The 26919-nt window shown below is 46.1% G+C and overlaps 1 protein-coding gene across 3 annotated transcripts; it reads right to left on the reverse strand.

The window, feature by feature from the left end:
• Positions 1-4: 4 nt before the first annotated feature.
• On the reverse strand, positions 5-26009 carry LOC138179020 (PDZ and LIM domain protein Zasp). 3 transcript variants are annotated; one of them, XM_069111425.1, is made up of 16 exons: positions 25559-26009; positions 15587-15738; positions 15331-15502; positions 15109-15245; positions 14933-15033; positions 13766-13988; positions 12195-12380; positions 12005-12104; positions 11581-11727; positions 10930-10983; positions 10008-10134; positions 3636-7419; positions 2798-2984; positions 2592-2712; positions 2386-2501; positions 5-2276 (listed from the first exon to the last, which is right to left on the reverse strand). In XM_069111425.1, exons 1-16 carry the CDS (start codon positions 25661-25663, stop codon positions 2199-2201), a joined length of 5790 nt encoding a protein of 1929 aa, XP_068967526.1. In that variant the 5' UTR covers positions 25664-26009; the 3' UTR covers positions 5-2198. The 3 variants fall into 3 exon arrangements, with proteins under 3 accessions (XP_068967526.1, XP_068967527.1, XP_068967528.1); XM_069111426.1 differs by having other exon boundaries at positions 3636-3786; positions 25559-25990; XM_069111427.1 differs by lacking the exons at positions 10930-10983; positions 11581-11727 and having other exon boundaries at positions 3636-3786; positions 25559-25989.
• Between the last annotated feature and the right edge of the window lie 910 nt (positions 26010-26919).

The raw sequence follows: 26919 nt of genomic DNA on the forward strand, positions 1-26919 counted from the left end.
ATAATTTACATGAACATTTTAGTTTATTGTAAGCAACACGTAACACGGATACAGAAGCTCGTGCGATATTCAGCTAGTAGTCGATCTGATTAATATTAATGCTAATCGTAAATTGCGCCCGTTATGATATTGCATCGGTCTATCACGATCGAACATCGAACGTTGGGATTGCTTTTCAGGATCGAAGGGACATTCTTTCGATCGAATTGGTTCCTCCTGGTATTTTTCTTGGACGTTTACGCAACGTATTGAGCGAACACCGCGTGTTCTTACTCACTAAATTATTAACAATGTACGCTTAAACATTTCCCTCCGATTTGCGAGCTTCGCTACCTAATATATCATCTTATCGTAGCTACTATACGACACGAGCCTGTAATAATGGCACAGAAATCGGTAACCTTTTCTAACATTACATGGAAATTGCTATCAAGTGAGAATTTCTCGATTCTCGAAATCAATCTTTTCTTCGTATTTTAATTTTGCCGCATATCCTGAAACTTAGGCACCTAAAAAATCTATTCAAGTAGAACGAGAAGCGTATTTTCCTCGTGTTTGATCGTTTGTTCGATTTTACACAAGCTTTCCGAACGTCAATCGCCAAAATTAAAACTACCTTCTTGGTGAAACGATTGGCCGACTAAACGACTGGAAGAAATCCAGCCTGTTATTTCGCTCGTTCTCGATCGCCTGATTTCAGACTGGCATAATTCCGCTGGATGATTTACGGCGAAATTCGCATGTATGGAGATTTTAACAAGTGTCTCTATCGTTCATTGGTAATCCACACGTACACCATAGATATTCGTTGTGACTTACGATGCAGAATCACCAGTCAGGTATCCGTATATTATTAGATGTTGAATGTAAAATTTGACATTAAGAAGTAATCAACTTAGACAGTCTAATAATCGTGAGAAATTTGACGAAATTGGAAAATTTCAGAAATCAGGGACAAACGTATCGCAGCTTTTATCTTCCGCATACTTTGAATCATTGGCAATTAGATCGCAAGAGGGTCGCTTGTCACAATTTCCATCAACAGCCAATCCTCTTCGAATCTTCAAAGGATTAAGCCGACATTTTCGTGTTGGATACACCTTGGTAATGCGAAATATGCGATAATGCCAGTAATACTAATTGCTTGGATGACCTTTGCGTGATTCGAGCAGGAGACCAAGTCGGCGTGTTTATTGTATCGTTGCAGAATTTTCTGCGGCAACGATTTTACGAGGTATTCGAGACCTGTTCGCCACGGAAACGTGATTACTCGCCGCAAGCGAAACCGCAAGGCACAAGGAGTTCGCGTCTCATCGATATCTTACGGCTGCTTGATCCACCAATTAGTCGTGGAATGTCGAGGCAGCGAAACTCGAGGAACTTTGCCGACGCAATGACCTCTTAGGAAGTTCTTCTTCTGTACTTTCGTTCAAGCGAGTCTCTAATCTGCGAAATCGGAAGCACGAATTACGTGACTGTATTTCGTTTCTGACGAAGATTTTTCCCCTTTCCCCGTTGGAATTAATTACCAAGCAGCCTATAAAGTCGGTTCGATACCGAGTCGCGACTATTTGCCACGAGGATACCACTTTATGACATGGATAATCGTCGACGCGATAATTGTCATTTTGGCCGAACGTAGCTGAATATGTAATTGCCGGTATAATTACTTGGATAGTTACATGGGCGCATGTAAATAGTATTTATCGTAAGTGAGCACGAGCGCGGCCGATCACGGCAATTCGAGAAACGTGATCGTTCTGGGACTGCGATCCTCGAAGTACGAAGGACACTGTTTCTAATTTTCGATCGACTTTGCCGACTTCGAGGTGTCCTGCTTCTCTAAGCAGCGGAAGATATTCGAATATCAGGGAAATTGTAATTAATCGATACAATTAGATTCGTTCGTAAATAAATATATTCGCAAATCGTCCTACGGTTATTTGACGGTCTTGTCAGCGTCAATTCGTTGGGTTAGTTGTCGTCGATCGAAAACATACAACAAGAACAAGAAGTAATCACGGTAAATTATAATTCGTGCAGAAAGAATACGTGCTCGTAAAGCTAAGATACGCGTTTTCTTTGTAATATTTTCCGTTTCTCCTATTTGTTTTTCCAACGCCCCCGCCCCCTTCTTCCTTTGTTTCCACTCCCCCCATTTTTTTTCCTCGTGCGTTAGAACGGAAGAATCAATGGTTTTAACGTGCATGATTTTTGCAGAACGGACGACCGCCTTTCGCGTAGAAACTTTGGCCCTCCAGATTCTTCTTACACATCTGTAACATACAGATACACACCGTTAACGATTAAAATACGTTTCTTTAACTTTCTCCGCTAGAGATCGATCGGTTTATTTCGAGAAGCATTCTCGCACTAATTGCGTACCGTGCAGTTGAAACACTGGCTATGGTAATTATTGTTCAGGGCCTCCACCCAGCGATCTCCAGCTTCGACTGGGAATCCACACGCGAAACATTTCGTCGTGAATAATTCGTTCCAATCTGCGCAATAACGTAAAAAGGAAATTCAATTTTTTAACGTGTTTGCTTTCAAGTTGGCTCTTTAAATCGAATTGAGAACGTTTAACCAACCGGCTTCGCAGTAGGGCAATCCTTCTTCGAGGAAGAACTGACTGTTGCCAAACAGCTTGCCACAATAGGAACATTTGAAGCATTCAGGGTGGAAATGTTTTCCAATTGCGTTCAGGCAGTCCTAAAATCATAACCATAAACGGATAAACCGATGAGTTTCTAAGATAACGCTATACAGGTTTAAACAGCTTTCGCGAAAAACTTACGCCTTTGATCTTGTTGTTGCATCTGTTGCAAGATGGGGCGATGAAACGTTCGAAGCAGTATTCGCAATAGAGTTGCCCCTTTTCTTCTACAAAGCCGATATCCTGAAGAGGTCGACGACATTGGCTGTTTACGCAGACGAAATGATCGGGGCACCAAATTTGTCCCAAAGCGGTGATGAATGGTCCCCTAAATAATCGCGATGATTACACATTTCTCCAAGCCGCTGATGGAAGCTAGTATTTTGATACGAAAGAAGCAAGACGTAACACAGCAAAGAACGATTGCCCATAAGACAACTATTTTACGAACCTTATGCACTCTTTGTCGTTTTTACAGCACACTGGTTTTACGACGAGACCATTTGACTTGTGATTAGTATTTTCTTCGTTAGCTGTTAACATCGTGCAAACAAGTGAACATTGTTAATCACGTCAGAACAGGATAACGAATTAAAGTTATTATTAGACAACCAAACAAAACAAGTTTTGTCAAACAATACTCGTAAATTATAACGCACTGCAGACGTTCTTTGGTATTTACAAGCAAACATCACCGATTTTCTAATCTAACGGTATCTCCTAATAAGAGGATCGGATCAAATTTGTACACAATGAAGGTGTAGCCAAACTCTGTCCAACAAAGTGTTTAAAAACATCATCAGTCAGATAGTCCCTTCCCAAGCGCATGTCGATGGATCGATATTTAAAACACGAGGAGCTAGAAAAGCGACTCAACCGTCGTCGTTCGATGACGGAGAACAGAAAATATAAAAGGGGGATGCGGCAAACACTGAAAAAGAAACAACAAACGGAACACCTAACAACAAAGGGGGAGTACCTGACGTAAGAGTTGCAATAGGCGCACAGGGGCAATCGTGATCCCGGTCCAGTTGCTTGATTTAGGATGCCCCTTCCTCGCTTTGGCGCGCTGCTACCAGCGAAAGTTCCGCTCTTCGACCCGGCACCACCGAGACCACCGACTCCGGTACCTAGATCCGGGTGGGATGACAAATTTGGTGGGTCTACTAAACTGTGGGTATTACTAGAGGGTTCACAATGGATACCGTCCTGACAGTAATTTTGGGTTCCACATTGATTTCCGGTTTGACAACGGTTGTTAATCGAACATTGATCACCTGACTGGCAACGGGTTTCGGTGGAACGACAATAGCTTTGGGTTTTGCAGCAATAACTCTTAGTCTCGCTGCAGCTTTGCCTTTGGCTTTGGCTCTGAGCTTCGGGCTTGTACAATTGCACGGTGGGAACGTTCTGGCCAGTTTTGGCAGTCAGTCGTGCGAGCTGCCCACTCAGATTAGTGCGAGGCTTGTGGATAGGCTGGAAGGAGTTTTTATTCTGAGAGCAGGCAGTGGAAGTGTCCTCGTAGGGTAGAGGGATCTGTGGGAAAGGAAGCTTTGCCCTCGATGAAGGTAGACCAGGTTTGGAGCAGGGTGCCACGCAAACGGATCCATCGGGACACGGTGACACGCAGATTCCGCTCTCTGGACAGTTCGGAATATCGATCTCGCAGGCAGATTCTCGGCCGCAGCGACCAGATGGTTGGCCACAGGTTCCAGTTTTCATGCCAAAGCAAGGCGAAACGCATACTCCCGAGCGATCGGCAGTTGGAACCACGCATACGCCTGATTTTTGGCAAGAAGTATTCGGTCCTTCGCACGGTACCACTACCACGCCTGCTTTGGTACCTTGATCGGAGTGAGCTTTGCAAGGTAATACCGTTACACCGGTGTCTGGACAGGGTTTCGATGCTGGAGTTCCGTAACTAACGTGACGCACTTCCGTCGAGCTGCTGTAAACTGGCTGAACAGCGGAGCTCGTTTCCGTTTTCGAGACCATGGGACAGAGTAGCGAAGGTTTGGAGGGACTCGTTCTGCTAATGGCACATACGCCTTTAGGTGGTTTCTCTCGCGGTTCTGTTCTCTCTGGCAAAGGCCGAGCTGGAACTCTTCTCTCGCATCTCTCGAAATCTTCGGTGACTTCGAGCGATCTCTTCACCACCGATTTCTTCTCCTCGCTCGTTTCCTCGCTGGTCATGTACCGTTTCTCTTGATACTGAGCATGAACCGCGTCCGTGGGTTCTTTGCCTGGATCGTCGGTGCGTTTTTCGTCGAAGCCTACGGTCTTAGAAGCAGCGTACTCGGCGTGTCTATGCCCGTCGTCGGTGTCCTCGTCCACTTTATAAGACACGCTCTTTTTAGTAGGGAAATGTATCGAACTTCGCTTCGTAGGTGGAGGATCTTCTCTGATTCTGGGTGCGTGAGCCTTTACGTAACAAGGAGGAGGTTCCGGAGGTCCTTGAGCAGGTGATTTAGACCTTCCTGGAGTCGGAGTCGGAGTTCTACTCGGCACATACGTGTGACTTTCAACCGCACCTCTTCTCATGGCCACTAAATTTCTTTGATACGACGGAATAGTGTCTGGTTTCTTCAGAGAAGCGGTTATAACTTTGCTACTCGGCGTCTGAGGTCGCGATCTCACCGGAGATGGGGAAGTATCTCTCAGACGAAAATCAGGCGGAGGAGTAGGCAAAGGTCGAGGAGTGCACGGTTTAGGCGGAGGTTCCGTTCGGCTGCTTCTTCCCTCGCCGTATAAGATATCAGCGGGAGGACAATGAGCGCTTCCGTCTGGGTAAAGCGAGGGTGTCTGAGAACGACTGGCGATTTTCTGGTCCTCGGGTCCGATCTCGCGACTAAGAGGCGTGTACGGTCGTTCCGGAGCGATCGTGAGTGCTTCCTGAAACGGAGAAATCGGTCGAAGTTCTTTCTTGGGCGGTTTAGGTCGACACCTATGGTCCAAGTATATGGTTTCCTCCGTGTACACTTCCTTTACGCTGCTGGAAGACGTACTGAGAGGCGTGTATGGTCGATCAGGCGCGGTCGTTAGAGCGTTCACCATTTCAGACTTCCACTCTTTAGGAGTCGAATTCTGAAGGGCAGAATGAGGTATCGGTTTCGGGCCTGTATCAGTCTGCTTCATAAATTGAACGCGTTTTTTATTCGTTTCCATGATTTCCTGAGCTGGAGGATACTTGGAGCATACGCGTCGATCTCTCGGTGCTTGTTGATCCCTCAAACTTTTGTGGACTTGTACCTGTTCTCTTAGACTCTTTTTGCGCTCATCTTCGATGCATCTTCTTCTAACGCGTTCTTGAACCAACACTTCTTCCGTGATCTCCTCGTAAGTCTCTTTGATGAGCTTCTTGCGTCCGGGAGTGTCGCTGTCGGCTTCCGTCACTCTTTCCTCGCGAACGACCGTCCTTCCCAGAGGTTGTTCTCGAACTTCTTCCACTTCTTCCTCACCCTCCTCGAAAGTCACGTGTCTGCTTCGTTCTTCTTCCTCCTGTCGTTTTCGCTCCTCTTCCTCTCGCCGTCTTCTTCTTTCTTCCTCCTCCTCTCGTCTCCTCCTTTCTTCCTCTTCCTGCCTACGTCTCTCCTCCTCCTCCTCCTCCCGCTTTCTCTCCTCTTCTTCCTGTTTCGCTTTCTCTACCATTTGCTGCACATCCACGGCAGAGGTGACCACTTCGGCAGACTCAACGACCGTCTTTTCTTCAGCGTCCTCGACGTCTCTTTCGACCTGAGTGGTGGTCCTTCTCGTGTAAGTTTCCTCTTCTTTTTCCACCGTTTCTTCCTCCGCTGTTTCCTCTCTGGACTCCTCTCTAGGTTCCTCCACCACCGGACTACCGGGTCGCATCGGTGACGGTTCGACAGTTTTCTCCAAAGTCATTTTCGTCTTGACGTGCATTCCACCGACATCTTCTTCCGACGTCTCCGTTATGAAGTCATGTTCTCCTTTGATTCCTACGGTGCCTTCGTCTTCGATCTCGTCCGCCGGTCTCAAGTCTATCACCTCCTTGTCGATCTCGGTCGTCTCCTCCTTCGCTTCTTCTTGCTTTACCACGTGTTGTGTCGGCAGCGGCGGCTTCTCGCAGATAGTCTGTTCGCGTCTACAAATTTCCGCCCGGTACGAACGATGCTCTTCCCGAAATGGTTGATTCCTCTCGCATATCCTTTCCTCTTGACAGATTTCCTTCTGATGGAACTTCTTGCACACTTTAGGAGGCTCGACCCCGCTGTAACTCTGTTCGTACAGATTGCTGCCTGTCGTAACGGTGGCTGTCCATGGTTTTGGTATAGGCTGAACGATTCTGGTAGGCGTCAGAGATCTCCTGACACCGTCGGTCGAGCTGGCTCTCGACGTTACCTCGCCTCTCGACTGTTTGCCGGTGGTCTCCACCAGCTCCACCTTTCTATAAGCTGGACCTGGACAACTGACTCGATCCATCGGTTCTTCCTCAAAGCGATAGCACTGTTTCGTGACTCTCTCCACCTCCCTATCTGTGCTTTCGTCTCTCTTCCTTGTCAGCGCCCTCTCGCAGGCCTCGATGCAGGCTTTCTTTTCTTTTACCGCTTGTCTACTTCTTCGATCGAGGGCAGGATTAGGATCGATGTACAAAGGACTGGCAGTGGGATAAGTAATATCTTCGATCGGTTTTGGGGGCGGCCAGGTCAGGCTTTTCGATTTTACAGAGCTAGGACGGTACTCGGTCTTGGTGTCCTCGACGATCTCGTAATAGTAGGACTTTTCGTGGGTTTCCGTCGAGCTTTCTGGGATCATGATGTTTCACGGGATCGTTCCGAAGGAGGGAGATCGATGGAATTTTGCCGGGTGCACGGTCGGAAGCGAGCAAACGGAAATCAGATTGCACGAGGCACACAAAACGTTTGACACACGCGTTTGATAACACAGGCGGTAGGTGGGAGTTTTTGGGTGTGTTAGAAAGAACGAAAGAAAAACAAAGAAATCAGCTGTGAGTAAGAAGCACATTGACCGATACGTGCCCGTGATCCTTTTATCGTAAAGCAAGTTCATGTTGACGATCATCGAAATATTTAACTGAAAAGATAATGAGCTACTGGATCGCGGGCACGTCCAGGATGCTAAATAAAAAGAAGCGCAGCTTAAGAATGAAAAAAGATAATGAACGATAGCCAGGATCACGAAGTTACACATTTTCATGATCGGCTGGCTGCGTTCAAGCGATGAAAAACCAAAGCTCGTGATTAAGGCGATTGATCAACGCGTTAATTAAGCGTTACGAGTGAGCAGACGCACTTCTCCAAAATCATTCGCCACTCGAACACTCTGTCATTGAATGATCTACAGATTCGAAGATCAATCGCATCTCTAGACGATCGTAAAAAAAAAGGGAAGAGGAATTTCGAGCGCTGTGGGTTAGCATCTCGACCTTGAGTGCACCTCGAAGGAGTCGATGCGAAGCTAGGAAAAAATGTAGTTAATCAACGGTACTTTGGAGGATCTTGAAGATGCGTGTACGTGTGTATACGTCTATGTATTGTAATATATATGTGCGTGACATGAAGTGGTAAAGGGAACAACATGTATCGAGCGAAGAGCGCTTGTTCGGCTTAACTATCGCTTTATTTCGCAATTGCAGTAAGTTCTCAACACTTTACGAGAAAATCATTTGTCGACAATAATACACGGCTCGAGTCACGATCTTTTTAATTTCGAAATCACCGATTCTTTCGATCGATAAAACGGAGAACCGAACAATTGGTGAACGTTGAACAAATTCTAATCCCGTTTCGAATCGCTGTATTCGAGATTAAAGAAGAATCGCGAACATCGAACGTAAATAGTTATTTGCATAGAATTGGACTGTTCGATTCGGCTGTCAGCACGAAGACGACGACGGCGTAGCTGAGAGCTACCGACTCATGCGAATGTGAGGGAGAAAGGTCTGGGTTTCGGGTTGAAAGATGGACCGGCTGAAAAAAGATAAGAAAAGAAAAAATTATGTCTGGAGGAGCATGAACGGAGTATGACTTTTAATCGAAGTACCAATTCGATTTCCGATTTCTAAGCCATTCTTTTCGCTCGTATATGCGTATAGAATATCGTTCGCTATCGATATCGTACGTGCGAGTAGTATAAGAAAAAAATAAAAAGTATTTATACAGAGGAGATACCATCGCGAAAAATAACACATAGTCGTCTCTATCGAAGTCTCTTCATCGTTACGTAAGATCTTTCTATCGAAACAGACTTGACTCATTTATACGCTATTTAGGTCTCGAATTCGGTCGTCCCAGTTTTCTTTCTGATCAGCCTGCATCGTCGTTGCTCCATAGGACCCACCACGACCCCGATCGAAGTTCAAATAAACGTGTCACCCTGACGACCGTGATCGTCGAGAATGTCTCGTGATGTAGAATGAAATGTCGCAGCCCTCAGAAATCGTCGTCGACGTCGTGAAAACGACGAGCGGATGAAAGCAAAGTTCGACAGAGAGCTTGCAAACGACAGAAACGTGACGGCAAATAGTTCGAATGATCCGTCGATCGTCGTGAACGCGCTTCAATGAACGGAGTTGCGAATAGAAACAGATAGATAAATAGATAGATAGATAGATAGATAGATAGATAGATAGATAGAGATAGATAGATAGATAGATAGATAGATAGATAGAGAGAGAGAGAGAGAGAGAGAGAGAGAGACAGAAAAAAAAGATAATGCGAGGGACACAAGCCAAATGGGGCATATTAGCCAAAGCTAGAAACTCGGTCAGAGGATTTGGATCTAATCGTCGTACCTCTGAAGGGCACATTTTTTGGCTTTGGTAGTACCGAGAAGAGACCTATTTGCAACAATCGAAGACATAGTGAGGCCAAGGATAATAGGCGGGTCCCGCCATTAGGATTACACCGATCGACCAGAGATCGTTCCTCCAGATACCAAACGAGAAAGTCGAGCTTGTCATCGGTAATTTATACGACCGCAATTTCCGCTTTTGTTTCCTGCTAGCGTTCCGGGTTGACATGGCTCTGGCGTGCCTGTCGTAATTATCGCTAGAATGCCGGCGTCGCGACGCGGAATTTCATGCACGTAACAGTCGAGGCGAAAAGCAGAGGTACTTCTAAAATCATGCTACTACGGACAAGGAGCTCAACTTTTATCTCTTTCGTCTTATCCTTTTTATAGATCTCTTTCCGTTTTAACGAGCAACGCAGTTACATAACGCGATCGTCAATTATGTAATGACAAGTCGTAAGATGGAAGAACGATTTCACGTACGTCTAAACGGCGATCTCGACGATTCTCGTAGTCACTTTTCCCTCGTGATTCTTCAGCGCGAGTCTAACCGCGATGTATTACGAAGAAAGAAACTTACCGGTCACAGTCTGACTCTGAGGTCGTGGTAGAGTGCTATTTCCTGTATTCGCTAGCGGTGGTGATGATATAGTAGTACTCGATCCTCCGAAGGGTTTAGGACCAATTAAATTGTTCGATGCTGGAGCCTGCATGATAGAAGATACTCGATTATTTATCGTTCTTGTTCCATCAAAGCACGATCATAGTACAACGATACGATTAACAATATGGTTGTGTGATCGGAACAATAACGGACAATGACGTTTTGCATTTCAACAAATAACAATGAAGGTACACGTAGAATTTCGTTAGATGTGAGATTAGTGAGGCGTCGTGGCAAACAACATGACAAATGCGATGCATATTGCTACGTTTAATAAACTAGCGTCTACGTAACGAGTCGAGAATTTCGATTAGCGTCAGAAACGTACGACGAACACTGATAACAATTATATTCGCCGCTGCCTTGACATCACGTTGCATCGACACACAAAAGAAGAAAAAAAAAAGAAGAAAAAAAGAACAGAATATACACGGTCTTATCTCAGCAATCGCGCAGCATCGCGATCGTAGTGAAATTTTCTCCACACGCTGGCATCGTTCTCTGAAAAAAGCGACAACTTTGAGAGAAACCATGGTATCAGCGACGTTACCCTTTCGCGCACTAAATCACGAACTCGACGGAAAGTTACGAATTCAAGCACAACGTTCGCGATATATTCTCCATGCTCGAATCACACAGCAAATGATTTCGTCGACCTTCTTTTTCTCTTTTTCTTTGCGTTTAAACTTTTCGACGTACTTCTCTGGAGAACATATCTGGTATTCAAAGCAGCGGCACCGCGGACAGCGTGATTTTCATCGGATCGCTAAGGACGTACCTTACCGAGCGTAAGGTTTCGAGTGTGAGACGTTTAAGACGAGTCGCGTTGGGACATTACCTGCACTGATCGGAAACTGGGTGGATTGACGGGCGAAGTGCCAAGGCGGGTGGGCTGTAATACATAAAACGACAGAACGATGTCACGTGGAAGTGGCAATTAAAAAGGGGAGAGATTCGTGGCAGAGTGGAGGCAACACGCACACTCGTAGTCGCGCCAGGCTAATTAGTCACAGCTTCGAAATAATCGTCGCCGACGCGAATAATTCAGATTTTCGACTGACAAAACCTATTCTTGCGTTTACTATCGGGAAGTACATCACAGCGCATCGGAAGGACGATCAGGTCGAATATCATAACGATGAATATCATCCGAGTGATTCATATCTCTTTTCTCGCCGAACTTTAACTTTGTTTTCTTGTTTCTATTTCGCTCGATCTCGTTTTTATATCGATACGTATTCCTTCTTGGCTTCGTTCGCCGCGTCTTTCGAACGACTGTTTACTTTCGAATTTAACTCAGAGACAAGATCTCTCGGATGTCCAAGAATCATTGAATTCGTCGACGACGAAACCGCGATCGACGATGCCGATCGAGACTCGATGAAGACTCGTCGTTCGCATCGGAGAACGTTTGGGTAACATCTCGGGAAAATGTCGGAGATTTAACGACGGTCTTACTGTCGCATAAAAATCACCGGTATTGCCTAACCTCTGTACAACCGGTCTGAATGGTGATCGTGCTCGTAAACGTTTTCGATTCCCAGTGGCAGTTGTCGTTGCTGATGCAGCCGTTCCTATTCGGGGACGATAGCTGAGAATTCGGGAATCCGTAATCGGGACTCGTACGGTTGTAAGCCTGGAAAAGCAATTAGTGCCAAGCAAACACCACACGTGTTATTGTCTTAAAACTGTTTTCTTCCTAGATTCTTTGAAATCTAATAAAATCAAGTCGATTGGAAAGAACGATGCACCGAGATATCAGGCAAGATCGAAGCGAACAAACGATCAACTCGGTGTCATTTAGGTGCGCGAAAAGCAAAATTGGATGCGATATTTAGAAAAACTATATAGGAGGCACGTAAGAAAAAGGAAAAACGTGGATACGAGGACGTGATTAGGCGAAAAATACTTACGGAGAATGGTTGGGGCGATGATGCGTGATTACTCAAAGGTGGAGACAACGGTGCATTGGCGAGTGCAGCGGAAATCGTGCTCGCAGGAGCCTTTCCGCCTCTGTGACATTTAATTGGCACTTTATTCAAATTCTGCGCATATTTCGATCGTTATTCTATAGGTTTCGTGTCGTTATGATATAATACTTACGGTGGTATGGTAATTGGAACCATGCCAGCAGGTGCATTTTGCCTGGCGACTAGTTTCGCGTGAATGTCGCAGTACAGTTTGTTGTTGATATTGTAATAACCGACGTTCTTCAGGGAAGTACCACAGGTGGAGCATTTGAAACACTCTACGTGAAGATTTTTATCCTTGATCCTTACGAACACACCCCTGCGGAAGAGAATGTCCGATTAAAGTGACGATATATCTTTATCCGTTTGATCGTTTTAATAGGTGCAAAGTGCATTGTTGTCGGATGTGCCACGAGTTTTTCATCTAAATATTCAGAGGAAAAGAAAAAAAAAAAAGGGGGGTGGGATTCGATACCTCGACGAGGGAGGCCGAGAACACAGGGGTTGTCACGTTGTATCGTGGTGTTTCTCAAAAACTAACGTCTGTTCGTGGTTGCGATGCCGTGTTAAGCGAAATGAATCTTAGTTAATCCGTTTGCATACTCTTCGAAGAAAATAACGTGTGCTTGACTCGATGAAAAAATTGTACGAAATACTTGAAAATATGTATGCGTATCGAACGACGCAACGAGAAATGTTCGTAAAGCGCGGGGAAAGTTATTCACGGAACGTTTAGAAGATGTTCGATCTCTTAAAAAGGGTGTAAGAGGTTTGCAAAAAAGATATGTTGACAAAAAGTACTGAAAATACGTACAAAAAACACAACATTTATACAAAAAAGGAAAAAACACGTTCAAAAACAAAAAAGAAAAGTCACAACATCGAAAGCATAGTTTATACCATCCTGGTGACTACGTAACCAGAACAATTCGTCAGATAACGCATAGAATGCTAATGATAAGTCGAAGAAATGCGATGGTGGTCGAAGAATGATCAGACATACGCAAATCTTGCTAATCAATTCCCATGAAAATTAAGCAAGAGAAGCTCTCACAATTGCCAATGATCTCCACACTTTTCCGCCGAGTAATGAGAATCGCGAATAAAAAGATACATCCTTTTTCCAACGAGCGATACTGACGACGATAGAGGCGACAGAGAAAGAGATAGATAGATAGATAGAGAGAGAGAGAGAAAAAGAGACAGATTCTGTGCTTCCATTCAAAATACATAGCGACAAAACGTGCACGTTTACAAACATCGATATATATCGGATCATCGATTTACGATGGACGAACGCGGAAAACGCACATCCTCGTCTTACTTAGTCGAAAAGCGTTTCGGGATGATACTAGCGTACGACAATCGAGCAAAATCAAGGCGGCCATCATTTTTGCGTACTCTTTGTCCGGCCAAGAACGTCACGTTAGGAACGAGAGTCACGATTCGCAACGAGACACAAAAAAGAAAGAAAGAAGCAAAAAGTCCTGCTACAAAAATACTTGGACGAATGATCGTATAAAATATCACGGAATCGCGAGCTCGTTCCCACCCACACCCACATACGTGACATTACTTTTCTTTTTTTTTTTTTTCTACGAGCGAGACACTTAATAGAAGCGACATATCGTCGAGAAGCTAAAATTCTCCGGCCCATTTCGACCGTGCAAGGGAAGAGAGGATTTCACGTAAATATGTAGTTACACGAGAACTCGGTCGCAGTTGCTACAACGAACAACCGATGACGCCGGGGAGGAAGAAGAGGACTCCTGTCGTTGCACTTGACGTTTCGACGACGGACTTTCATTGTAATTGACGGCCGGTATACCGTGCAGGGCATGAAATAGAGGCGTGGGTGATCTCGGCGAAGTGGCCCTTCCGCCAACGGCATGGCTCACCGACGAGTAAAACTCTGTTCTCGGAGGTACTACGACATGGAAGTAGAGAAACCGTACTGTGACTCGACCAATACGAGAAATTTGTCTAATAGCCGCGAACAACTAACGAGCGAATTGTTCTCCGTGGGAACATTCTCTGTCATCTCTTATCCTGCGCGTGAACGAATTTCTAAATCGTATCGGATACTTCTGATACGATCTCTCTTTAGAATATAACGAGGACGAATTTTCTGGTGCCAGTTAGAATTTAAGACGGCGGAGAATCATCGTTCAGAAAATCCGATTCGACGTTAGAAATCGGAGCATAACCGCGCCGCTCTCTTCTTTCGTGCGTCGAAAGGAAATGGTTTCGTGGTCGCTGCAACTATTAGAATCGTCACGGTCCTATTTCCTTTCTCGTTCTCGATGTCTCCGGTCTGAAAGAAATAAAGTAACGACCGAGGGGACGATGCGCCTCGGCGCGAACTTACACGATGAGCCTCTCGCATTCGGCACAAATGTTCTGTCCAGGTGGAAGGCTTGATTGCGGGGTCGACGGTTGCTGCTGCTTGGTTTCAGGCGCCGAGACTGGCCTCAGTCCTGCCAGGGCCGGCGAAGACGGCGTAATCACGCCGCTCTGCGCAGTTGGCTCCGCTATTTCGCAAAGAAGTTATCGTACCGGCATGCACCAGACTAACTGGAGCCAGCTGATCCAGTCGAAAAATCACTGGAGAGAGACTGTTTATCGCGCGTTACGCTCCTTTTATGAAACGTTTGTTCCACGTTTTGCGCTCCACTACCGTTAACTTACTTACGTTACGACTCTCCAGAGATTTTTCTTAGCTTCGTTTTGCATAAGACGTTCAACTATTAATAACAAGACAGAAGTAAACTCGAATTCGTTCTCGATAATTCGACAGAATTCCACGAATCTAAGAGGCATCGATGTATGTTTCTCTGCTATTCGAATTTCTAAACGCGATTAACTACTAACCGGGTTCCGGCGTCTTTGGTTCTTTGTCCGCTTCCTGAACCATCTTGAATACCTCGCTGTTCTCCGCGTTGTAGTTCTTCTCGTTCTTTTTAAAGTTCACCCTGCAAACAATCGGCTCTGTTACCGTAAACAAAACTATTCCTGCAATGGTTACGTTCTATCGTAGAAGATCTTACCCAAGCACACCACCGGCTAGAACTTCCGCTTGCGCCGAAAGAGTTTCCGCGATAGTCTCCTCGCTATATATACCAACCGGGCTGTTGTACTGTTTGTTAACTATAGATTTGATCGAACCGTCTCCCGTTCCATTCAGCTGCAACACGCGAATAAACATTCGTTAGATCGTTTTTGGCGTTGCGTCCCAAAATTCTCCGCTTCTTTAACCAATTGACACTAACGAATGGCTTTGGACTGAAGTTGTGACCGCTTCCGATGTGCGATCCATCTTGTTTCTTGGCTGCCAACGATGTCTTCGTAACTGGAGCGATATTGCCAAGCCCTGCGGTGGGCGATGGCGATGGCAGGGCCGAACTTATCGGAGACACGTGTGGTTTCCAGGTACTACCGCCTCTGCGAACCACAGTAACGAGATAAACTTACGGTAATAACCGATCGGACGGAAAATGTTCGAGTCGCAGTCGCGTCTGTTGCTACCTCTGTATGGTCAACTCGAAGTTGTTCCCAGCTCTCACGATAACATCCTGCGCGTCCTTGTGCCTCAGATTGTACATCTCCGTGTTATTGACCCTGATAACTGCATCGCCGGCCTTCAAACCAGCCGCTTCCGCCGGTGATCCGGTATTAACCTGCAACGCACGATATTTACTCAACAAACGAATATCGTGTTTTTCTCTAAAAATGATAATTCCGACGAATCAGTGGTCGATACGCGCCCATTTTCCAGGGATACGCAGACTCTGTCTTCCGCCGAGGAGAGGTTCAGAAGACTCGAGCCGCTATATTTAAGTGCATGCGTTACACCTCGAATGTCGGATACTGTGCATCCATTCACGCGAGAACGTTGGAAAAAAGAAGGTTTCGCTGAGAACACGAGCAGGAACGTCGAAGATAAACCAGGGGGAGCCTTATTGAAGTCTAAGAATACGTTTTTTGCTCGATCTAAAACCCTCCTGCTGTTTATTTCTTGCTGTTCATTAATCGTACACGAAGCTTAAATGCTTGATTATCGTCCTTTCACGCTCGCGGATCTGCCCGTACGTTCTCGAAGAAATCGCCAAGTACGCTTCGTAAAGAATTCTTTCCAGAGGTTCGAACGGCCCAATCGCGACACTGCCAATCGTCGTTATTTATGCATCGCGCAGTTTTATCTTTCTTCGCCTTAGTCAAGTTCAACAGACGCCCGGCGATTAAGGAAATGAATTACCTTGCGTGATCAATGAGTCGCTTTAAATCATCATAATTTATCGCGTAACACCTCACACACTCTTCCAACTGTGATTTTGCTGCAAGTTAATTACGCTATTAATATATTTGGTAACCAGTGTGCGCAGAGGATACGTGATCCGCTTTGCCTCGTTGCTTTTGCCCATTGAACGAGACGCTTGATCTCTTTTCGGCCAGCGATTAAGAGTAATCGATACTTTCGAGAGGAAGAAAACGAAACGAAAAGCTCATTAAGAGAGCCTCCTACAGTTAAAGAGTCGGCTCTCGTCGTCTCTCCTTTCTTCCTTCGATGTTCTGACGGAATCGAATATAATTAATAGACGCGCATCAGACCGATCCAGGCCCTAGTTCTTTCTATAAATAGTAACCCGTACGTTCGTTGATTTATTATCGTTATTTTTATTAACGGATCTCGTACACCGGAGAACGATGCTTTTTCCACGCTACCACGTTCCTTTTATTTCCAGTCTGTCGAGCTACGAATAATTTTTCCAGTGGTTGAAGAGAGTATGGGCCCGATTCTTACGCACACACGTAGGCTCTCGAGCAAGAGGTTTTTAATGATCAGCCGTGTGGGCTTCGTACTTAAGCTCGCGTCACGAAGACGAAATCAGGGCAGAGGGTGAGTTGTTCGATTTGCACGTCTGCCTCCAGAAATAGGAATGCGAAGTTGCGTCATCGTTGTTGCCGTAATAGTTGGATACGTTTGCTGTGCACGTTATTATCAACAGCGTGGCTGTTCGAACGAGGGTGGGGAATCATCGGTGTTTCGCGTTCCGTGAACACTGGCAAGAAGATTCCAGAGCAAAAACGATACCGATTCGCCAGACGCGGTTAATGGTCAAGGAACTCGTGGCGTTCTTCTCTGTCCCTAGGTCCACGAAAACGTAGGACGTGGACGTAAGTCAGGGTTAAGCTCGGTGGGCACCGTGAAAGCCTGCCTCTAAAAATAGTCTCGGACCGGTTTAAAAATAGGCCCCGAACACATACGCCTCTTATTTGTACGTATACTCGAGCAGCAGGCCGAACCAACAGTTAGAATGCATCAAGATGCAGCATAGTCTTATACGTATGACATATCGGAGCCCAGGCCGTGTATTCATTCTACGAACGCTCCTGCCACCGCGTGAACCGCGATGAATGAACGAGTACGCGCGGACATACGTGTTCCGAGCGTACACCAACTCGGGCCGCAGCGCATGCTTTGGGTAATAATAGCGTCTGACAATTTTGGATAAAGTATACTTTGCCTCTGCTGGCCTGACCGCCTCGTAATGGAGTATACTAATTTCGTAATTAACTGGCCGGTAGGCGTGTTCAATGGGAAATGACGCGAGCTTCCCTCTACATCGAGCGTCGACGCGTATTTCGTAGAATCGAATCAACGCTACTAGGTTTATTTTCCTTCGGGATAGAAAGTGAAACTCGCTAAACTGTTAATACACGTCGTATCGTGATCTTGAACGAAAGCGTACTCGTTTCGAAGTACGCGGGGCGCGTATTTGTGACGAACATTCGTGACTTTAGCAGCTACGGAGCTACTGAACGTATTATTAATAACGACGTATCTAAAAATATATCCCGAAAATATGTGTGACGATGCGAGTAGATGCACTTGAATGCAGTGGAACCGAGAGCGAGAATACGCCAAGGTGTACGAGGTACGCATTCCAATGGGCGGGTTATCAGAGACGGATCCATCCTACCTTCCATGCTGGAATGCATTTCTGTTCTTTTTTCTTTCTCTCACTTTGAGGACTTAAGGCTCGTTCATACGTGCAATACTCTCGAAAAACGTGGACAGGGAACGGGCCTCGGTCAGTGACACCGGTTTTAATCGGACCAAATGAAAGGGAACGCGCTCGATGGAAATAAGTCACCGATACTTTCGCGTCTTCGTCTCGTTCTTGTTTCGCTATTTTAACGTCGTGCCCGTTATGAATTTCATTGCGATCGAATAACAGTACTAATCGTTCTGCTAATGGAACAGCGTGTAAAAATACGACGAAAAGAGAGAGAGAGAGAGAGAGAGAGAGAGAGAGGGAGAGAGAGAGAGGAATTCTATTAGAATTACCGGTGAAACGCGACTCTCAGCGTTCGTCCATGTAGAATGCAAGCGTGGAATTTCAAAGATATTCTTTGTATTCGAGAATCTCGACGCGGGAACTTGGAAACGTTCGGAAGCCATCGCGTTCGTCCAACGTTTTCGATTATCGTATCATCCCGTTTCTCGCGACTTTGTCCACATAGTCGTGACGCATAGACCGATAAACTTATCTGCCACATTCGCGAATACTCGCGCCACTCTAATTATATATTCCTGCATACATAGGTCGGAATGGTTTGCGGCCGCGGGAAGAGGCAAAGTCAACGGTAGCCTCTGTTGTCCTAAGGTAAAGCAGAAGAAATAGATAGTGACGTCAGGCCGAAATTATCGACCTACGTTCGATCTGGCCTTATCTTTTCGAACAAACTGCACGATGCTATTCGCGCGCAAGATGTAACAACATACATACGTACGTACGTACGTATCCAAGCAAACGAGTCTAGACGAGTGTATCGTTCGCGTGTAGCCGAGTCGTAAACCTCCTTCTACGGAAGGCTGAATATCGATGACGTCCATGCCTCTAGAGACCGAGGTTCTACGATTTTTCGTAATGCAAAACGGTCGACTGTGTCGAAACGCGTTGATACAATTTGATCTGTCGAGCGAACGCTCGCTTTTCCTTCGTTTCATCGCCTTCTTCGTATTTGCTGTAATCACGACGAAGCGACGGCAACGTTACAACAACAACGACGAAACGTAGACGTCTTCTCGGAACGGTGAGTAAGTGATTACGCGTTTCGATAAGGCAACCAGGAAACGGAGTGCAATGTATGCGTGAAAGTGGATTCGATTCTCGGAGGTGCTCGTGATTAGGCTCGATGACACACTCGAGCCGGAAGAGCGTCAACGTCAGCCACAAAGGATCCTTGTTAGATGCTGCTCGAGAGAATCGTCGGCATAGAGTCGACGACTCGAAGAATCGAACACAAGATGCGCCAGTCTCTCTCGTCGATGACGCGAAGCGAGCACTCGGAATGAGCTCACCTCGCTTCTTCGTCGGTTGATAAAGAAAGCGACGGAGGAGCGCGTGTAGTCGATTAGGATTATCGCGGCAACGTCTACGTTTTCCATTCGACGTTCGCATTTGGAACTCCAATGACATACAAGTAGCGATATGACGTGCTATTTTCAAACGCGGAAATAGACTCGCGCAACGTGCGATGTTTCTCGATGCAACAGCATTTTTCTCGGACGGATTACAGTTCCACCAGCTACTATGAAAAACGTTTCTCAAGCGAATCTCAAGTTCGATGATGTCGTAATAGCGATGCGATCACGACGGCGAGGGTGTCGTATTACCCACGAATTCAAGAGATGCTACTCTAGAAGAGACAAACATACGGCAGAAGACTGATTTCTGGTCTGACTTTTGGCAAATTTCCCACAACTGCCTCCCACTGTGTCTCTTCATTCCCGAAATCGAATCGGCATTTACGATGGCGTTCCTAAATCTTCGACTTCGTCATCGAGATACAATTTCACTCTGCCTTGTCTGGCTTTCCTCATTTGTCTCGCGAACAATACAGGGAAAAAAATCCTATATAACACGATATCCGAGAAGTTCCTGTTTCTTTCACGTGTCGTTTCTAAGAAAGACTTCGACGATCGTTACGAACGATATCCCAATTACGCGCCTACCTCTAGAACTGTGGCTAATTAACGATCGTACATACAACGTTGCGTGTAACGACAGGTAATTTCCAGAATACAGGAAGCGTGAAAAGAAACGCGCCAGTGAAAATGAGCCGATAGAAATCAGGGGGAAAAGACGGTGGCAAGACGAGAGGAGGACACACGCGACTCGTCATGCCAATAATCGTACGAGATAAAAGAACGCCATGGCGTCGTGAAAACGGTAAAAAAGTCGAGGAATTGGGAGGAGGGGTGCGCAGTAAGAAATAAAAGCGATATTTTTATATCCACGGGTGTAAGCTCGTCTGTGGCGTCCGCCACCGGGCCTCGGTCTCTATTAATATCCACGGGCCGGGCTTCCTTTCGGCCTCCGCAGCAATTCTCTTTGCACCGGCGGACCAACGATCGACCACCGGAAAGAGAAGCTCCGATTGGAAAAAAAATTTCGTGTCGCATCTTCGGGCTTCTGCGAACATCCTTCCGTTACGTGACTCGTCGACCAACGAGATTTCAATACCAACGATCGTTCTACAAAAGGACGTATAATTTTTTTTACCAATGCCGTCTCGAAGAAGGTTAAAAAAGAAAGAGAAACGTTTGCAAACCCGTAAAAGAATTCGCGGATGAGTAGTTTCGAGTATTTTTATCGCAAACTTAACGATTACGCGCCCGTGTCCTTGGCTGCATTTGCATTTACGCGTAAAAGGAATAACGTATAGCGAGCAAGTCTGGTTGCTCGGCGAGTGGGCGATCCGACGATTAAAAAGCCGTACGTATTTTAAACGCGCTGATATAAATTTGTCCGAAGATCGTTTTCCGATGCGTACGAAAGGACGGTGCGGCGATTCGAATTGCGAAAATACCGTATGTCACATCGATTGTCATATCGACAACTTCGCCGACGTTTCCCGTCCATGGGCCAAATGTATTTTCGTACCGTGTGCAACGGATTTCTACATCTCTGAGAATCTGTATCTCCAGAAAATCCGGGCCAAAACTCCCACGAACTTGCACGCATTTTCCTCCGCAACGGCGACCTCGTCTTTAAAAAATGTCAATCTTCTCGGATGTTTGTAGAAGGATAAAAAGGACTTGAATAATCTGTCGATCGATGTACCGTTTAAAAACCCAAGATAATATTATCTGCGAGTTCTTGACATCTTACGAGAGGAGCACGACCCCTGAATCTTCTCGGCAATTGTGCCAAGTTTAAAGCATTTATTTTTCAGCGATAATTTCGCTCTACCTTCTCGGGTCCATGAAAGCAAGAACTTTGGTCAATGTGCTTTCACGAATTACGTAATCGCGCAAATAGTTCAGATACTATCGAGTACGATAGCTGGTCAGGAACGAAGATAATCGAATAGTTTATTTGAGCTGATAACGAGCAGGTCGGTAAACAACGTTGGGTGCAATTGTTGCCAGGTAGTCGGCGGTTGCCAAGCTTTAGACGAGAGCTACGACGATGCCAGAGTTCTTCGATGTGTACGGATGATGATTTATCAAGCAGATATCAGTCTCGAGCACGGTTTTCGTTCTGAAAGACGTTAAATCATTTTATTACGATCCTGATACTCGCAAATCTTGGTACAGCCGTTCGCTCTCTTCCTCCATCTCTCCCTACGCGTGGTAGATCGCACGGCGATCTATTTTCTCGGGTTTGATCCCAGCTTCGAGGAACAAATCTCGTCGAATGCGGGCTTCGTGGAAAGCCGGAAACTCTTACGTGTCTTTTTCTATCGCTCGTCGGAATTACGAGGTTGCAGCCGGTGCGAGGCAGCTGGCGACATCCTGCGCCAGCTTCGAATTCGCGGTTTGCACCCCGCTGTTTCTGCCATCGCTCGTAAACAAATCGGCCGTACAACTTTTGCCGCGCAACGATTACGTTCTCTTTACCGTGTGCAACACGGAGTTAAGCACGAAGCCGGGCCTCGTAGACATAAACAGAATTCACGAACGGTGACTCGACGCGACGGCTTATTTTCGATAATGACGAAAATCGAACAGCAAAAATATCGCTGTTCTCGATACAGTGCCGTTCGCCTTTCCTCCCCTGCACTCCCCGCCCCTGCCCCGTCCCTCTTTTTCTTTCACTCCATTTTTCCCTCCATTCCCATTTCTTCGTTTATTTTTCTCGTTCTCTACAGCCCGTTCCCCAAGCGGTTCTTGCCAAATGTATTTACGAAGATTTGCTTCTATGTTTAGTCGGGACGATGCATAATTTGCTTCGTGTTGGTTTCGCGATGCCACGGTACTTCATTTTTCAGCGGCGAATTCTGTAAATCGCTTTCTTCCCACGCGGCTGGCAAAAGCCCAGCTATTGCCACATTCGTGTGTTAACCTTTATCGGAAGGAAGTGCTTTCCTCGGATAGGCAATATGCAAGATATTTTTGTCCGTGCCTGGGCTACCTGTTAACGCCAATCGTTGCGCAATATTATTGTCGTACTCTTTACCTTGAACATACGAAACCACTGGAAAAATAATATGTCGTAGCCGCGCGTTTAACGACCATACTAGTTAAGTTATCGATTTTATCGTTGCGCAAACGTATTATTACAGACATGGACAATTATCGTCGAACCGTTCCTTAAAGACGATCGCACGATTATCCCGGTCGAAGGTATCTTTTCCTTTCGTTCGAGTTTCTAGCCTTGTCAAGTGGGCGCGACGACACGTTCGACCGCAGTTTGCGAACGATACAAGGCTAGAACGAATCGAACGTAATCCCCGCCGAAGCGAGCCACCACCGTGCGAACGATAAGAAGTTATATCGACTATCCCCTGAACGATGCGTGTATGTTCTTTGTACTCGTTATCTCGATTTGTAATTAAAAGTTGTTACAACGATACGGTAGGAGAAAGAACGTTAATAAAACGCGTTATGGACGTGACACTATAATCGGCTAATGACACGAGAAATTTATGTCGAGTCCTTCCTCGGTACGATAATGCGACTCGTACGCATCGGTCGCCAACGAAATATCGCATAACAACGCGCCCACGTTGCACCCGACCGCGTCGCCGCGGAATCGCGGGAACTCGCGCGCAAATACACGCAGCTGTTGGTCGCAGATTACGAGACCGAAACCTCTGTCTATGTTTGCAATATTACGTACGTTATGTATGTAAAATTAGTCGTTGTCGCCGAATCTCGCGGTTATTTAACCAAAATGTACGAAAGGATTTCTTTATTTCGAAACATCAGAGTTCGCTTGTCAATTTCGCGGACGAAACGTACGCCTGTATCGTTCGTCAGAGTGAAAAGATTACACGCGTACGAGCACGTTTCGAGTTTCACGTAGTCGCGGCTCGTCGATAAGAGCGTTTCTGTCTCGCGTGAATCGCGGCCGACACTTCTGTCGTTTAGTCTCCCCTTTTTCTCGAGCGAACAAGCAGGAGACGCACGTGCTACGTCGACGATTGGTATTTTTATCGATCGACACAAGATCGCTCCCTCCGACGAAAAATTTATTTTCGCGGTGACCAACGCGGTCCAGGAAGCACGAAGCCGTCGACGACATCGTCGTCGTCGTTGCCTTCGTCTTCGTCGTTGTCTTCGCGAGCGGGGCTCGACCCGGCTTGCGCGTTTCGCAAAGGCACCTTCTAGAAATAGAACGCCCAAATAATTTGCCTCGGATTACCAGCGACGCGACGCTACCTCTCTCTCTCTCTCTCTCTCTCTCTCTCTCTCCTTTTCCCTCCTCTTTTTCTCTCTTTTTGAACGTCTTCGATGCATCGATTTTTAAAAACGTTCCTTCCTTGATTATTTCTCCATGTAGATATTCGCTCACCGTTATTTCTCGTAGGTTTCAAAATATTTTGTTTTATCGATTCTTTAAACGTGCAAACGCGTAAAAAGGCAATGGTATGCCAAACATCTTGAGAAGTCTACGAATATGTTTACCCGATGAACTCAGCTAATAACCTTTAAATAGATTCGTACGCTAAGGCCCACTAAGTGACCGGTTGGTTTGGTAAATACAGGCGACGATCGTCGTTGTCACAAAGCGGCGAGCGAGGCGTACGTTCTGAAATTGACGACGTCGAAGAACCGGGGAGACGTCGGATTAACGCGAGAGCACGATCTATAAATCCCGCTAATGGTTACCGCGATGAAATAGCAAACTTCGTTAAAGCAATTACTCGCGATTAATTTGTAATTCCGTCGGGTGGGAGCGTTTGACACCGGTAAACTCGTATTTCTCTCCTTTCCGAGAAACTCGAGGGCGGCCGGACGTCGTATTTGCGGCCTCATAAAATAAACGGAGCACGTGCTGCTAAGAAGGCCAAGTTCGAAATGTCGATTGTAAGATAAAACTGTTGAACGTTCGAACAGAATCCACTTGCGTTTCGCGATCGTTTGGCGAAAAGCGCCCTTAAGGTACAGCGTGTTTTAAGTTATATGTCACCCGTTTCGTTAACAGGTGGTTAGTTGAAATATTTCCCGATCGATGATTTATCGTGTACGTTACAGGTCGCTCTTAAAATACATATTCTCTTGCTCAATGATAATAAACACGAACGCGTGTACGCACACCAAGATGCTGGAAAATTTACAACGCCGATCGACATAACATCCGGCATGATATTTCGTAATTAGAGTCATTGAATAAAATCGACATCGAAGTAAACGAAGAAAGTTGAAAATTCGCTGGAAAGTCACGGCGATAGTAGCCAAAAGCTTCTCGTGTTACAGTACGCTTAGTCGCCAAAACACGGTGGCGACGACGGTCCGCGCGTTTCGCACGTAGTTGGCAGCGATTTCTACCGATGCGCGTGAAATAATTTGGCGTTTGTTAGGCTATTACGTAATCCCCGCTTACAGTCCATTATGGCGAAAAAAGACAGTTCTCGTGATCGTTGAATACGTTCAAAGAATTAAATAGCTCAGGCTCCTGTTATTTTCGAGAATTCGTCATGGCCGCTAAACGTCACAGTGATCGGCGTAGCTACTCGTTGAATAGAATTTCATTGAATTTTATCGTCCACACGAGTTTTTTTTATGATAGCCGATTTTTACTACGCAAGAATTATATCGGTATGTTTGTAAATTGCGTAATGTTTGTAACACGCCTATAGTAATAATCGGTTGAAGACGAAGTCTTTATCTTCGTACGTCGATATCATACGTCGATAATGACAATTCATTGGCGCAATAAGTTTAAACGATTTCCAGTCGCTTTATCCGAGCTATCTGATAATCGTAATAAAAAAACTGACGATTTTTCACGCTTATTGAAACGGGCAGATCGATAGATAGCCAGAAGAAAGTCACGATAGTCGCATCAGGCGCTGAAAGACCGGAATGTCGATGCATAAAACACGATTATTCGAAATTGAACGCGTTCCTATCCATCTAATGTTCCATCGGACTTGGAAAGATCCGTTGCGACGTATCCACGTTGAAAATTTCGAAACAATTAGTAAACAACGCGAACGCGTTAAAGAATATGTCGGCTAAGATAAAAAGAAAAAGCTCACCTTTTGTACGACGAGCGGTGTGCCAAAATCCTTGCCTCCCTGAAGACGAAAGCCCCAGGGGGATCCGTCGAATCTGGAGAGTTTGACGTTGATCAGCTGGGCCATATCACTATCTTTTCTTTAAGTGGTTGATAAAAACTGAATCCTCTATGGGCAACGAACAATGCGAAGAAGTACGAAACAAGTTGGCTGGATCGTCGATACGTCAGCGAGACCGATTTCCTAGCTGTTACGACTGAGTTCGAAACTAAAGGCAGAATATGCACGTTGCACCGGTCACGGTTGACGGCTGCCTTTGCGAGGCGAAATCGCGCGGTTGGGAGAACGGCACGTACGTTCCTGAAGAACGCGCAGACCGGAGTAAAGGTACGGTACAGCAGACGTCGAGGACGGTCAGTCGGGCAGCGGGGCCTGCCTGGCTGCCTTCCTTCCATCCGATTCGGCTTTGCCGCGGTTCTGGCCAGGGGCGGGGATAGGGATAGAGACCTAACACGCGGGTAGGAACGAGACCGCGATCCAGAATTATTCGGGGAGGGAGTGAATGGAAGGTGCGACAAAGAGGAAGCTCCACGTTTCCACGCGCGAAGGAAAGAAACTACCAACGAGATACATATATCTGTTTCGACTGTGTATCGCGGCCATTAGATACAAAGGGCAGCGATGATGCGGGAGACGATGATGCGGCCACGGGGAACGATGATTTTCGATTAAAATCGGTGAACGATAGATGCCTGGAAAAATACGACTCGACGAAAGACGATCTTGGGCAAACGTAGAAGAAACGATAATTACGGGCTCTTGCTAGATCGTCCGAGACGATGGATTTACAAGAACAGAGATAGTCGACAACGAAGAACGACAACGAGGAGAAGAGAGGAACAGCGGTTTGCGGAGCCGGAAACAGGGGTTGATAGGGTAGCCAGCGGAGTGGAAGAAGGTACGGAAATGACCTCTTTCGCGAACGAGGAGGAAGCGTCGTAAAGAAAGAAAATGGAGAAAGGAAGGAAAGATAAGAATGAATGAACTAGAATCGAAATGCGAAAGGGACGGGTACCGGGGAAGGAAGTAAAAGAGAAGAGACGAAAAGCAGACAAGGATAAAGAAGGATACGCGGTTGTGGTGGTGGTATCAGGATGGCATTCCCGACGTTTCGTTTCTTCTTTTTTCCTCCATTGTACCTTTCTTTCCCCCGCAGCGCCGATTCCTACCGCTCCATCTTCTGTCATTGCTCCCAATGCTTCGACCATGAAGAGAAGCACCTTGCTCGCCACACTGTCCGCCCATGTACTTCTCTCTGCGATAATTTATTCTCGATTGTACTTCGAACAACGCGATCGACCGATTAGCCTGCACTGCAATCA

This window comes from Bombus flavifrons, chromosome 4 (assembly GCF_040668555.2).
Source record: "Bombus flavifrons isolate JBK064 chromosome 4, iyBomFlav1_principal, whole genome shotgun sequence".
Classification (NCBI taxonomy): domain Eukaryota; kingdom Metazoa; phylum Arthropoda; class Insecta; order Hymenoptera; family Apidae; genus Bombus; species Bombus flavifrons.

Bases quoted from the DNA above. Each gene is read 5' to 3' on its own strand.
- LOC138179020 (XM_069111425.1), bottom strand. From the start codon at position 25,663: ATGGCCCAGCTGATCAACGTCAAACTCTCCAGATTCGACGGATCCCCC. The intron at 15,739-25,558 runs GTGAGCTTTTTC...CGTGCGTTGCAG, and splicing joins CACCGCTCGTCGTACAAAAG to GTTAATACCGGATCACCGGC. The intron at 15,034-15,108 runs GTAAGATCTTCT...GATTGTTTGCAG, and splicing joins CTAGCCGGTGGTGTGCTTGG to GGTGAACTTTAAAAAGAACG.